The sequence below is a fragment of the Onychomys torridus genome, chromosome 1, assembly GCF_903995425.1.
Source record: "Onychomys torridus chromosome 1, mOncTor1.1, whole genome shotgun sequence".
Lineage (NCBI taxonomy): Eukaryota > Metazoa > Chordata > Mammalia > Rodentia > Cricetidae > Onychomys > Onychomys torridus.
Genome location: NC_050443.1, coordinates 10,974,671 through 10,987,884, shown reverse-complemented (window position 1 = coordinate 10,987,884; position 13,214 = coordinate 10,974,671). Strand labels below are relative to the sequence as shown.

Genomic DNA, 13,214 nt, shown 5'->3' with positions numbered 1-13,214 from the left:
GCATTCCATCCCTTAAGTACCTGGGGGACACCAGTACAGCTACCCTGCTACCAGCCCCTTCTGAACTAGGCTGGGGAGGAGCTGAGGCATCCTGGGTTCTGGGGAAAGCCTGCCTGGTGGGGTCCTGATAGGACAGTCCTCACCACCTCAGCTGGGGTCAGTATGTTGAGTCTCAGCAGCTCTGGCCCAGTGGACGCACCCTCTGAGCCTGTGCAGGGCTCCTCCTGGTCTTGGCTGGGAGTTTGCTTGTACCGGCAGACTGCTGCTGGGAAGGATGTCCACCTCAGTGATGCTGATGAGATCCGGAGTCCCAGGAGCTCTTCGCCAAGATGATCATGTGAAAATGAGGCTCTTAGGATGGGCCCCAAACCAGCATAAAAAGCATACTTATGCAGGGGCAATTGGGGGTCGGGTGTAGCTCAGTGGTACAGTATTTATCAAGCATGCCCTGGTTCCACTCTCAGCACCTCCAGGTAGGGGTGTGTGTGTGTGTGTGTGTGTGTGTGTGTGTGTGATATTTATATATCGTATGGCTGCTTGTATACCTATAGTCCCAGTTACTCAGGAGGCTGGAACGAGAGTCACTGGAGCGCAGGAACTCCAGGCCAGGCTGGGAAACACAAGAGCCTAGTTCTTACCAAAAAAAAAAAAAAAAAAAAAGAATGTGGACCCAGCCATAGTGCTGGCCATGTGACAACAGGGTTGGGGTGACGAGTGAAAGGCCAGGAAAGTTCTCTCTTGTTCTCAGAACCTCCACACACAGAAGACAATGTCTGGTGGTGGCAGCCACTCATGGTTGGTGGCTTGCCACAGCCTTTTAGAGATGGGTCAGCTCTGTAGAGCTCACTGGTGTCCAGGGCCATGGGATTGCAGGCTGGAGGTAGAAGCCAACATCAGGGTATGTGATTCTTCCCTCTGAAAGCTCAGCCATTTGTCCCTCTGTGGCAGCTGTGTTTTGAGACAGGGTCTCTCTCTATTACATAGGCTGTCCTAGAACTCGCTCTGTAGACCAGGATGGCCTTGAACAGATTCGCCTGCCTCTGCCTCCAGAGTGCTGGTATTAAAGATGTGCAGCGCCATGCCCACCTGGATTGGTTGTTCTGAAGCTGTACCCAGTTCTAGTGACCCCAACAGCTGACACTGGAAATGTTCCTTGCTGGACTTCCTGGAGCTCAGCATGGAGGCTGCTGCTCTTCACCACATGACTCAGGGACACCACCCCTGCAAGCCTGCACTGGCAGCCAACCCCCAGGGCTACATGCATCACTGGTCCTGGGGCCGACAGGGTCTCAGCTTTTTAGTACACGAATTTTGGTTGGTGGCAGCCAACTCCTTGGCCTGTGTGAGAGCACACATAAGCCCTGTGGTGTACAGGAACTAAATCCTGACATCCTGTCTAGGTTGGGCAGACATACAGTCAGAGTCTCAAGATAGAGCAGGCAGGATGTGGTGAGACATACAGGAGGTGGAGGCAGGAGGATTGGGAGTCTAAGATCATCCTCTGCTACATGTCAGTCTGGGCTATGTAAGGGCTACCCTGCCCAGAAAACAGCCCTGGCAGCCGCACTCAGCACATACTTCAGGTTCCGATGGTTGGTCCCCCAGCTCTAGTAGATGGTGGTCTTGGCTGATCTAGGATGCACCTATCTATCCCAGCCTCAACTTTGTGAAGAAGCATGTGGGCAGCCTGGTAGATAGGAAGGGAGACATCCGGCCCCCACAGCCTGTGCATCCGTGGGACCCGATGGAGTCAGGAGGCCCTGTCAGTACGGTGGCTTCACCTTCCCTCTGGAAACATCTGCCTGGCTGGAAATTTTTTGTTTTGTTTTTTGAGACAGGGTTTCTCTGTGTAGCCTGGCTATCCTGGAACTCCCTCTATAGACCAGGCTGGCCTTGAACTCACAAAGATCCCCTTGTCTTTGTCTCCCAAGGGCTGGGATTAAAGGCTTGTGCTGCCATAGCACCCCCCACCCCCAAATTTTAAGATACTTTTATTACTTTTTTTTTTTTTTTGAGACAGGGTCTCTCTACATGGCCCTGGCTGTCCTAGAAGTCAGAGACCTGCCTGCCTATTTGTTGATTTACTTATTTGTTTGTTTGTTTAGTGTGAGGGTGCTTGTGTGCCGAGCTCGGGTCACACTCAGGTCAGCAGGCTCAGCAGTCTTTACCCACAGAGCTGTCTCCCCAGCCCTCTTTACTCTGTGTGTGTTGGGGGGGTGGGGGTTGCCTTAAAATTACCTTTTGCTTTAGATTTTTAAATTACATTTTTTGATGATTTTGTGGGGTGGGGTTCATGTAACATGACACATTGCTGAGTCAGTTCTCTCCTTCCACCATGTGGGGCTGGGGGCATATCTAGTTTGTCAGGCTTGGCCACAGGCACTTTTACTCACTTTACAGTCCATCTTGCAGGACTGTGGGACTGGGAGGGAAAAAAAGGTGTAGAGAGTCTGCTTCAAGCCCAGGCTGGGGTCTTGGTTGGGACCCCAAAAGGTCCCCAGGAGTCCCGATTAGAAGGTTGTTTGACCTGCCAGGACCTTATCAAGACCTTCTAGCCATGGTGAGATGCACCTGCAGGCTCAGTGTGTGCTCAGGACCTTGGCAGGGCAGGGTGAGGAGGGGGGCGGTGAGGAGGGAGGGCCAGCAGCTTGCCATCCTGGGCAGACAGGAGCTTTTCAAGATCTCCAAGGTGCAGGCAAAGCAGTCAACCTTAGCTCAGGGCACAGCCAACTCTTTCTGCTGCCTCTGCTGGCAAGTGACTTGGAAGACTTCCTCCATGTACTGCATAATGCGCTCCTCAGAAATGGACAGTGGCAACAGCCACACAACACTCCAGGAAGCTTTTTTTTTTTTCCAGATTTTATTTTTATTATTTATCTTGTCGCAGGGTCTCTCTTTGTAGACCTGGCTTTTCTGAAACTTACTATGTAAACCAGGCTGGCCTGAACTTACAGAGATCCTCCTGCCTCTGCCTCCCGATTTTTAAAGACTTACTGTTTTATGTGTATGAGTGTCTGTCAGCATGTATGTCAGCACCATGTGCTTGCAGGAGCCACAGAGGCCAGGAAAGGTTGTCATATTCCATGGAACTGGAGTTACAGATGGTTATAAGCCACCATGTAGGTGTTGGGTCAGGTTCTCTGCAAGAGCAGTAAGTGCTCGTAACCACTGGACCATCTCTCCAGGCTACCTCTGACCCTGACCCTGATGTCATCTTTCAGATACTATCACCTTGGTTCCCAGTGGACAGGTACTGAGACTTCAGGCCACTCACTCACCAACATGGAGAGCCAACAGGAGCCCCCCTGCAGATTTTTAAGTGTGTGTGTGTGTGTGTGTGTGTGTGTGTGTGTGTGTGTGTGTGTGTGTTGGGGGGTACGCATTGAGAGCAGTGACCACAGGGACCAAAAGAGGGTATAGAATTCTCTGGAGCTGAAGTTCCAGGTGGAAGGAAGGGTTGAGATCTCCTGACAAGGATTCTGGAAACCAAAGATGCGGCCTGCAAGAGCAGCAATCTTGCTGGGCGGTGGTCTGTGAGTTCGAGACCAGCCTTGGCTACAGAGTGAGTTTCAGGACAAGCACCAAAACTACACAGAGAAACCCTGCCTTGAAAAACAAACAACCCAGCAATCTTGCCAACTCCGAATCTATGGGTTCTATGGAGCCTAGAGGTCTAATTCTGGTTGTCTGGCAAATGCTTTTATTGGCTGACTGGCTGTGGAGACATCTTCTAAGATGTTTTGTTTTCATTTTTATTTATTTTTAAAGATTTATTTATTATGTATAGTGTTCTGCCTGCAAGTATGTTTGCAGGCCAGAAGAGGGCACCAGATCTCATTACAGGTGGTTGTGAGCCACCATGTGGCTGCTGGGAATTGAACTCAGGACCTCTGGAAGAGCAGTCAGTGCTTTTAACCTCTGAGCCATCTCTCCAGCTCCTTGTTTTGATTTTAGACAGGGTCTCACTATGCAGCCCTGGGTGGTTTGGAATTCACAGAGATCTGCCTGCCTCTGTTTCTGGAGTATTGGGATGAAAGGTGTGAGCCACCATTCCCAGCACTGTGAAATTCTGAATACTGTCAAATTCCACACCAAGGCTGGAAGACATTTCCTTACAGTTAACGTGGCTGCCTAAATTATGTTCGCTTAGCCAGTAATCCTGAGAGACCAAAGAAGTCAGGGATAGATTGGCTTTAGCCAGAGACCTAAGGGATGTGAAGTCAATACCACCAACTGGTGAACCACATAGTCTGAGAGTGGATGACTTTGCCAAGCTCTTGGTTCCTGGGGTAAAGGTACTGTCCTCTTAGTCTTCAGGGACTGTGGCTCAAAAGTCACTGATTTGGTCAGTGACTGTAAGTCAGCAGTAGAGCCCCTGCCTAGAATCCCCCAGTGAGGGGCTGGGGTGTGGCTCAGTGGTAGATTGCTTGTCTATCAGGCAGGAGGGTCTTTATAAATCCTCATCACAAAACAAAGTCATCCCCTTGCAATTCAGAGCTGAGCTCTGCTGTTCCCTCCCCGCCACACTATAGTGGATGAGGAACCCCAGCCTGAGTGTGTGGCGACATACTTGACCACTGGGGCCTCAGGAGCCACCCACAGGTGTGACGCTCATCCCTGGTCTCTGACCACGCTAGCAGGAAAGGGCCCAGCCCAGCCACAGTTCATACTGTCCCACCTGGCTTTGTTCTGACTCTACATTCCCCTCAGGTGCCAATCCCTGTTCCTCAGCTTCCCTGCTGGTGATGTGGCAGTCAGTACCCAGCCCCAGCCAGTGGCCCTGGAGTGACTTGTAAAACAGGCACATCCTCAGTAGTTCCTCTTGGACAGTTACCTGCCTATCTGGGGAGGGCTGTGCCACACACCCATCTGGTTGAGGCTTAATTAGCCCACATGCTGAGAGGTGGAGCCACCTGATGAGGTCACAGGCACCGCCCTGGGAAATGCCAGTTCCTGCTCTGCCCACAGAGGGCAGGCTTGGGTGTGGGGAACAAAGGCCTGGGATCCCCGGAGGCCTGGGTGCTCCCCTTTGCCTGAGTAACTTGGCGTCTGCCCTTCATCTCCCCTGCCCCCGCAGCCTCACCCACCACCCCCGCAAGCCTCCTACCACCTGGGATGCCAACATCAGTTGCTAGGATGCAGTTCAGAGGCCCGGCTTCCTGAGGAGGAAGTAGGTGGGGGCAGGTGGCATCCTCACCTAGCCAGAAATCTAGGACATGAAGGCCATCCCTGCTTTCCACAGCTTCCTTTATTGCTTTTTTAACTTCCGTATTCCTCACTGGCCCCTCTCTGTTCGCTCAGACACCGGTGTGGGAGCTACCTACTCCAGGAAGCTGCTACCTGCCGCCCTTTTGGCTTCCAAAGTCACCAGGGTGCGTCCCATCCCAAAGCCCGTTGGTCTTGAACCCAGCCCTGCCCTCCACCCTCATGGGGTAGGTGGGATGTGGCTGCCGCCCGTGGCTGCCGGTGTTCTCCATCCCGAACCCAAGTGACCTCTACACCCCTGAAATTAAAGGACTTAGGCCATCGGCCTTGGCTTGCCCCCATGGGTCCGGTCTCTACCGTGCACCTCTCTACTGTGTCCTGATCCATGGGCCACCTGGGACGTCCCTGCCGCATTACTGGTTCCACGACTGGCCTGGGGATCATCCGGAGATGGGGACTTGGGCGGGCTGGGCGGCTTGAGTGCGCTAACGGCCCGGATGAGGCCCATGCGGCGGCGAATGGAATGGTCCAGGTTGACCGTGCAGCGCAGCAAACTCTGTGCCTCGGACACGGTGAAGGGGAAATCAGTGCCCAGAAAGCGCTCAAAAAGCTCAGGGTCGCCATCCAGGTCCAGCACATTCTGCAAGGCCTTGGTCATGGTGTGCAGCTCGCGACTATTGTCGCAGAAGACGTCCCAGAGACGCGCACGGCCCTCGGGCGCGCCCCCCGCCTGCTGCCGGTCCTCCAGGCATTGCAGCACCCAGCTGAGGCGACAAGGCCACTGGTTGGCGAGCACGACCCAAGCCACCGCGTGACGCGGGGTGGGTCCCACGCGGTCGGACTGCTGCTGCTGCTGCTGCTGCAACAGGCGCACGGTGATGGGCACCGTGTTGACGATGCGCCGCATGGACACCACGTTGTCGGGCACGTACTCGTACAAGCAGTCGTGCTCGTCGTGCAGGCAGCAGAGCGCCTCCTGGATGCGCCGCGCCGCCTCCGCGTCCACGCGGCCCTGCGCGCGCTCCCCGTCCGCCTGCGTCTCCACCGCCAGCAGCTGCGTCCCCTCGCCGGCGGCCGAGTCCTGGCTCTGCGGCTGCAGCTTGAGCGTCAGCTCCCGGAAGAGCAGATCGTCGCGGCTGCGCACCGCGTCATGCAGGAACTGCAACTTGGTGCGACGGCCCATGACCGGCACCGAGAAGGGCAGCGTGACCGTGCGGTTGAGGAACAGGTAGCCGTTGTCCGCCGTGCCCTTCATGTTGCCCGCGCTCTCCAGGCACGCGGCCAGGATGCTGGGGTCCACCACCAGGATGAAGATGAAGGGGGCGTGGCTGTCGGACAGCAGCGTGTTGATGGCGTTCAGCACGCCCACCACGCGCTCCGGGTAGCACGTGTCCAGCCCGGTGACCTCGAGCACCACGCGCAGCCGGCGTCGCTGGTAGATCTCCAGGAAGCACAGGAAGTCGGTGAGCAGCTCCACCTCCTTCTTCACCTCGCACATGAAGCCCAGCTGGCTGCCGAACTTCTCACGCGACACTAGGCGCTCGATCTTCTTGCGCTGGCTCACGAACAGGTGCTTGCCCACAGAGTACACGGCCATGAGCAGCCCCGAGCCCGACAGCGTGGTGGCCGCGCCGCCCAGCGCCTTGAGCAGGCCACGACCCGTGTGGCCCGGCGCGTGGCCCCCCAGCGACAGGTACAGCAGCCCCACGCCCAGGCACAGCGCGGCCAGCAGCGCCAGCAGCGCCAAGCATACGCGGCGTCGGCAGTGCCACTCGCGTTGACAGAGGCCGTCGCGTGGGCCACCGGGCTTGTTGCCCAGCACCGAGTACACGCTGAAGGGCAGCGCGCCGTAGTGGTGGCGGATGCCCTCGCACAGCGTGGTCACCAGCCCCGCCCACAGCTTGTCGGTGCCCGCGTACTGCCAGGCGCTAAAGCGGATGAACAGGAAGCGCACGTTCCTGCGCCGCAGGTGCAGCTCAGTGATCACCGGCTGCAGAAACACCAGGAACCACAGCAGCTGCGGGACGCCCCAGCCGCGCACGCGCCGCGGCCGCCACTGCACGCGCTGCAGCTCCTCGCTCTCGCGCTGCGCGGCCTCCTGCTGCATCAGCGCTGGGGGAGGGGAGGGAAAGTGTCAGTGGAGCTGGCCGGGAGGGGCTGGGCCCAGGTGCGTGTAACGAGGGGTGGGAGGCCTGAAGAGAGAGACTGGGGGGGGGGTCGAGGACAGAAGTGGGGACCTCCCTGGAGAGAGATAGAAAGAGTTGGCAAGAGGGGGGAGGCATTCCCAATTCCAACGGGGAATGAATGATAGGCGAGTGAATGAATGAAATATGGATGGATGAATGAACAAATTAATGAACCGCCCATGTACAAGAAGATGAATGGATGGATAAATGAATGAATGAAATGCCCGGGAACAAGATGAATGAATGGATTATGAATGAATGAGTGAGTGAAATGTGGGAAGAGGACAGGCCAGACAAGGAAGCAGGAACACAGCCTGAGTCTTTCTCTGGCTGACGGCTCCTCCTCGGGGAGCCTACCCTGATCAGGCTGGGTCCTGGACACACTCTTGGTGTGACTGTCTCAGGGAGGGCAGGGCCCTGGCTGTTATCTTGGTCATCCCTGGGTCCCCTAAGCACCAAGGAGGTGCTGGCGGCATCTGAACAATGAGTACTCTGGGACAGGATGTGAGCCCAATGATGAGTGAGTGGGGACTGCCACCTCGCCCATGACCTAGCCCAGGGCTGGGACTCAGGAACATCCTTTTCCTGATCTTTTCTTTTTACTTGTCACAGCCCAGGGTGGGAGCGAACAGTCAGCAGGGACTGAACTCACTCCAACCGTGACTGAGTGTGGCAAAGGCTGCCATGTCCAACAGTTGGCCAAGTTTCTGCTGGTGTCTTCAGTGTGCCTCAGTGTGCTTGGGATCTTTGGGGACACCACCACCACCACCACCACCAGAGTGCGGGCTTGCTTCAGAAGCAGAGGTCTGGCCTGCAGCCTTAGTGAAGAACCCAGGCTTTCTCCTTAGGGTACCAGGGAGCAAGGCACACTCTTGAGTAAGGGTGGGGAAGGACCAGAGGATGTGACTTGGAGAACAGAGAAGGGACCAGAGACCCAGTTTCCTGCCCACCCCCACCTGCCCTCGAAACACGCAGCTACTCACTCATGATCTTGTCCAGCATCATGTGAAGACGGCAGCCGAAGGGAGCATAGAAGCCCACCGTCACGGGAACAGGCACGTGACACAGAGTTTTAGCCAGGCAGCTGCAGTAGACATCGTCCTCCGTCAGGATGTCTAGAGGTGGCAAAGGGAAACCGAGTCAGTGGCGCTGGTTGGGCGCCGCCCTCCCTCCCCCTGTGTGCCCTCCATGCCTGCAGCCAGCCCTGCTCTGCCTGCCACCAGCACCTTCCTGCTGGATCCCCACGGTGACTCAGGTCAAAGCCCTCCGCAGAAGCGCATCCACACCCCTTCTAGGATCGGGACCGCCCCAGAGACCCAGAGATGTGCAGAATCTGGCCTAAATCATTAGGCCTGCTCAGCCTTTACATGCCGTGGTTCTCCTAGGAAAATCTCACGGGCCTTCCTTGGGGCACAAGGCCCTCAGAGACTATGACACTCTCACACCCCCAAAAGCTCCACACACACCCCCAGTTTCTCACAGGGATTTTGGAACTGTGGCTTGTGAGCAGGCATAGGGAGCGTAAAGAGACTGACCTGTCATTGGTCAATGCCCTGTATCCAATGACCACTTAGGACACAAGTTCCTCATCCCAGAAGGCCTTGTGCACAAGCACCACAGCGTCCCCTCTAGAGGGGGCTCCTGTTGGACCCAGAATTAGGATGTCCAAAAGGTGGGGCCCAATCATGGAAGCTGATGTGGTGGGCTGCGGGATGTGGCTGTGACTGGTAGCGGAGCCAGGAAGAGCTTAGGATAAGGTGAGCTGAGGTGACAGTGGCCTGGGCGGACCCCAGCCATGCCTAATCAATGGGTGACCTCACCTTACTAAGCCTCTCTTTTTCTGAGTGTGAAATGGACTTCCCGGCCCCGGGGCGCCATGGCAGGTTGTGCATGCCCAACCTTGCTATGAGTTCTCACTCATTACCTGTTGTGCTATTCTCAGACCCAGGTCCTGAAACAGCCGTGTCCTCCACCTTTGCTGCCGCCACCCTGAACCTGGCTCAGCCCCTCCCTCCTCCCAGTGGCCCCTTCTCTGAGCCTATGCAGACCGCCTCGGTCTGGTGCCTCATATGACCCTGCCATCTGAGTGGTACCCTGACCATGGCCCCATTTCAAGCCCGGGTCTCCTTTCCCGTCTGTCTTACCTCCCCTCAAAGTGATTGTCATCTAGTGACCCTACAACTCCTCACTGAGCTGTCTTCCTGTAGGTGACCCTGCTCCCCCCCCCCCCAGCGCTCTCCCCTCTCCCACGCACTCCCGACCTCTTCTTTAACCCCCACTCTCCACCTGTGTCCCCAACACCACAGCTGGCCAAAAAGCTGCCCCAGGTCCTCATCACCCCCTGCCCCTTGTCCTCCCCGGCCTTGTGGGCCAGTTGAGGTAGGGGCTAAGAAGAGAGAAACCAAAACCGGGACACCAGCAGAGAGGAGGGGCAGAGGCCTGTCCCAGAAGTCAGGGACCCCAGGAGTTAAGGTAGAGACCAAGGGCTTGGGAGAAGCGCTCTCCTGACAGGGACCACAGTGTGTGTGGAGCGAGGACAGGCCCAAGGTGCCAGCCAGGGAGCAGAAGGCCCAGGCAGAAGCGAGGCAGATGGGGACGCAGCCCCAGAAGGAAGGCCTGGGCTGAGCACCCGCGCTGTAGGAGGTGAAGGAGCCGCAGGCGGGGGGCGCAGGCAGGGGCCGCGCCTCGGTGGGCTCGCTGGGCTCCAGGAGGGCGCCAGATGCAGAGGGCAGGGCTGCGCTGCTGCTGGCCGAGGCTGATACTGCTGTGGGCGATGGAGCGGCAGGTTGGGGGGCGCTGGCTGGTCCCGTGCGGGCAGCGGCGATCGCCGGTGACCCCTTCTGGGCCCCGCGAACTGGACCGAGCCGCTGCCGCAGAGGACTGGGGGGGGGGGGCGGGGGTTGTCGCTGTTGCTGCTGCCGCTGCCGCTGCAGAATGAGGGGCTGGGGACACCTGCGACAGCCGCCGCCACCCCGGTGGCTGTGATAAGCCTGCTGCCAGTGAGCCTTGGGGGGCAGCTGACAGGGCCCGTGGGGGTGAGTGGCCACCGGGTCCTGGTACCACTGACGACAGCATCCTGGAAGGAAGGAAGTGGGGGTGACTGGGACTGGGTCCCGGTCCCCCTGGGGACACTGGCTTGAACCAGGTTGTGCTGTTTGGTAAGGCTGGCCTGGAGCATCCGTGGGAGCCCCAGGAGTGGGAAGGGGCACAAAGGACCCAGGGACAGGACACACAGGGTCTGCGCTTTCCAGGAACGACCAAGAGAGGACAATACCAGAGATTCGTGCATCTTGGCACCCCAAATCCTGAGACTAATTTCCTGCATCCCTAGCGGGGGGTGGGGGGGTCCTTGCTGCAAAAACCTTAAGGTGAAGATGGTTGAGGATCTACTAGGAGCTGGCCTGGCTGGTCGGAAGTGGCCATGGAGAGGGGACAGGCCAAGGGCTGAGAGGGCAGGTGGGTCCTGAGCTATGAGACCCTGGGAGTCGGTAACAGCTTTAACAGGAAGCCAATGCCCCCTCCCCACTCCCCTTGGTCACTGTGGGGATCTGAGCCACTACCTCAGATGCACTCAATGGGCCCCCCCCTCTACCCTGCGCCTCCCACCCTGTGGCTCCTCTGGAGGCTGTCCCCCACAGCCTGGAGATTGTCCAAAGGGACACCCTGCTCCCACCCCTAGTGAAGGCTCCAACTTCTGGACTCTGCAGGACACACACGTGGTGACACACACCCGTAGCATCAGATTCCTGTGAGGCTGGGCTGGGAGGAGTGCCTGAGCCTAGGAGGTCAAGGCTAGCCTGGGCTACGGAGTGAGACCCTGTCTCAGGCCTTTTCAGTAAGACCAGTCTCTGTAACCCAGGCTAGCCTGGGACTTGCAGCAATCCTCCTGCCTCAGCCTGGAAAGTGCTGGGACTACAGGCATGTGCCACAATTGGCTCTGTTGGCTTTTCTCCCCAGAGGTGGTTTCTGCGGTTGCACATGAATGCAGCACCCCCACCCCCCTACCCACTTCTCCTGCCACAACCCACCCCCTCAAAATGAACTCTTACCTTTTTGGTGCCCCAACTCAGGATCCAAAAAGTATTGCTCGTTGGGGGTCCGGGCACTCTTGGTGAAGCGGACATTGTAGTTCTTCTGCATGGCGGGCCGAGACGTCAGTGGCCCGTTCCTAGATGGAAGGGTCAGTGCTCAGCTCGGTGGGGTCCCTGGGCTATTTTAAGATGACCCCTGTGATCTTGGACATCCAAGAGGCACAGTCCAGATGTGGGGGAGGGGGCTTCCCTGGGTCACTGAAGTGAGGGAGAGACAATGGCCAGATGGTTGGGGTTACCGTGGGGCCCAGTGGGGAGTACAGTGGGATAGGAGGTTGGTGCAGCCTGACCTGGGAAGCCACCAAGCAGAGCCAGACTAGAATCCAAGTGTAGGGAACTTCCCCGGCATGGTGGCACATGCCTTTAATCCCAGCACTCAGGAGACAGAGACCGGAGGGGGAATCTGAGTTTGAGGCCAGACAGAGCTACAGAGTGAGGCCTCTTACAAAGCAAAAGAAAACACAATAAATAAATAAATGTGGGCAACTAACCACGGGGGTGGAGAGAAGGGACTTGTGGGGTTAAAGAGAAACTGGTGTCTTCTGAGGAGACACAGGCAGAGAGGGTGCCGCGTTCAGAGGTTCCGAGGAGTCAGAGCTGAGCTGGGAAGGATACCCTCTGGCCCAGAGCGATGGGAACCTGGGTGACTGGGGTTGGGGATCAGGACAGTGGTCCAGCCTACCACCGCATGCCCCCCACATCCCAGCCTGGGCTCTCAGTACCTACCTGGTGGTGGCCCCGCGGCCCCAGCTCCCCGCCGTGGCCCCGCGCAGGCCTGGCTAGAGCCCAGTGGCGCCCGCTCGCTTGGCCGGTTCTCCGGCGTGTGTCCCCGCCCTTTGGGCAGGCGCCTGGCCTGCTGCTCTCTAGGACTGGGTGCCCCGGACAGGATGAACCCAGGAGGGGGTGGAGAGTCCACAGCAGCCCTCACAGCAGGTTCCTGGACTCCTCTGCTGGGAGGGAGGAGGCAGAAAAAATCCCAACAGTCTGCTGGCTCCTGTGTGGCACAGCTGTGTGACCACGGGTCAGTGACTTCATCTCTCTGGGCTTCCTCATTGATGAATAGGCCAGGTTGGCACCTGTTTCCTGAGGTAGTCAAAAGGATGAGTCCATCCAGCCCTTAGGGCCAGCACCAGCTGACCCATTTACCAAGCGCTGCCCTGGATGCCTCGCATAGATCCCCGGCTTCTAAGCCTGCTCACTCTGTAGCCCCCTTCATCACCACGACCCACAGAAGCCCTGCCCACTTCACAGATGAGAAATCTGAGGCCCAGAGACACACAGCCCCTTCCTTGCCCCAGACCACACAGAGCCGGGAATTGAAAGGAAGTGGTGGCTTCCAGGGTTCTGCCCTGTGCTTGGTCGGGCCAGAGTGGTGCTGGGAAAAATGGCACCCCACACTGTGGAATTCTTTCCTTGCATCAGCGGGGGCCTGGCTGGCCACACTGCCTCCTGCTGTCAGGGCCTGGCTACTTTCCCCCAACTGTGGTTTCTTTCTTGCCAGCTGGCCTTTGAGCTGTCTTTCTTTGGGGAGTGTCCCCTGGCCCATCTGGGAGGCAGGGATGTATCCAGAGGTGAACCGTGGGGTGCCCGTCCTGCCCACTAGGCTGTGTACAATAGAAAGGCCAGACACTCAAGGCTACTGGATCCATAGAGGGGACTAGGGTGGGGCCGACCAGGCAGGTGGTCATGTATGCAAATGTTTAGTTGTAGGGAGCTGGAGAGGGACAGGCCA

At 57.6% G+C, this 13,214-nt stretch overlaps 1 protein-coding gene across 2 annotated transcripts; it reads right to left on the bottom strand.

Annotated features, from left to right (window-relative positions):
• Nucleotides 1-4,015: 4,015 nt before the first annotated feature.
• Nucleotides 4,016-12,861, bottom strand: Nkpd1 (NTPase KAP family P-loop domain containing 1). 2 transcript variants are annotated; one of them, XM_036182709.1, is made up of 5 exons: nt 12,209-12,861; nt 11,441-11,559; nt 10,021-10,467; nt 8,375-8,506; nt 4,016-7,317 (listed from the first exon to the last, which is right to left on the bottom strand). In XM_036182709.1, the coding sequence occupies exons 2-5, from the start codon at nt 11,529-11,531 to the stop codon at nt 5,519-5,521; spliced, it is 2,469 nt and encodes an 822-aa protein (XP_036038602.1). In that variant the 5' UTR covers nt 11,532-11,559; nt 12,209-12,861; the 3' UTR covers nt 4,016-5,518. The 2 variants fall into 2 exon arrangements, with proteins under 2 accessions (XP_036038602.1, XP_036038593.1); XM_036182700.1 differs by lacking the exon at nt 10,021-10,467.
• Nucleotides 12,862-13,214: the final 353 nt, after the last annotated feature.

What these genes read in the sequence shown, in the direction of transcription:
- Nkpd1 (XM_036182709.1), bottom strand. Translation starts at nt 11,531, where the DNA reads ATGCAGAAGAACTACAATGTCCGCTTCACCAAGAGTGCCCGGACCCCC. An exon ending in CTTCACCTCCTACAGCGCGG is followed by an intron (nt 8,507 to 10,020) that starts GTGCTCAGCCCA and finishes TGCCACCTCTAG; the next exon opens with ACATCCTGACGGAGGACGAT. An exon ending in GATGCTGGACAAGATCATGA is followed by an intron (nt 7,318 to 8,374) that starts GTGAGTAGCTGC and finishes CCCCTCCCCCAG; the next exon opens with CGCTGATGCAGCAGGAGGCC.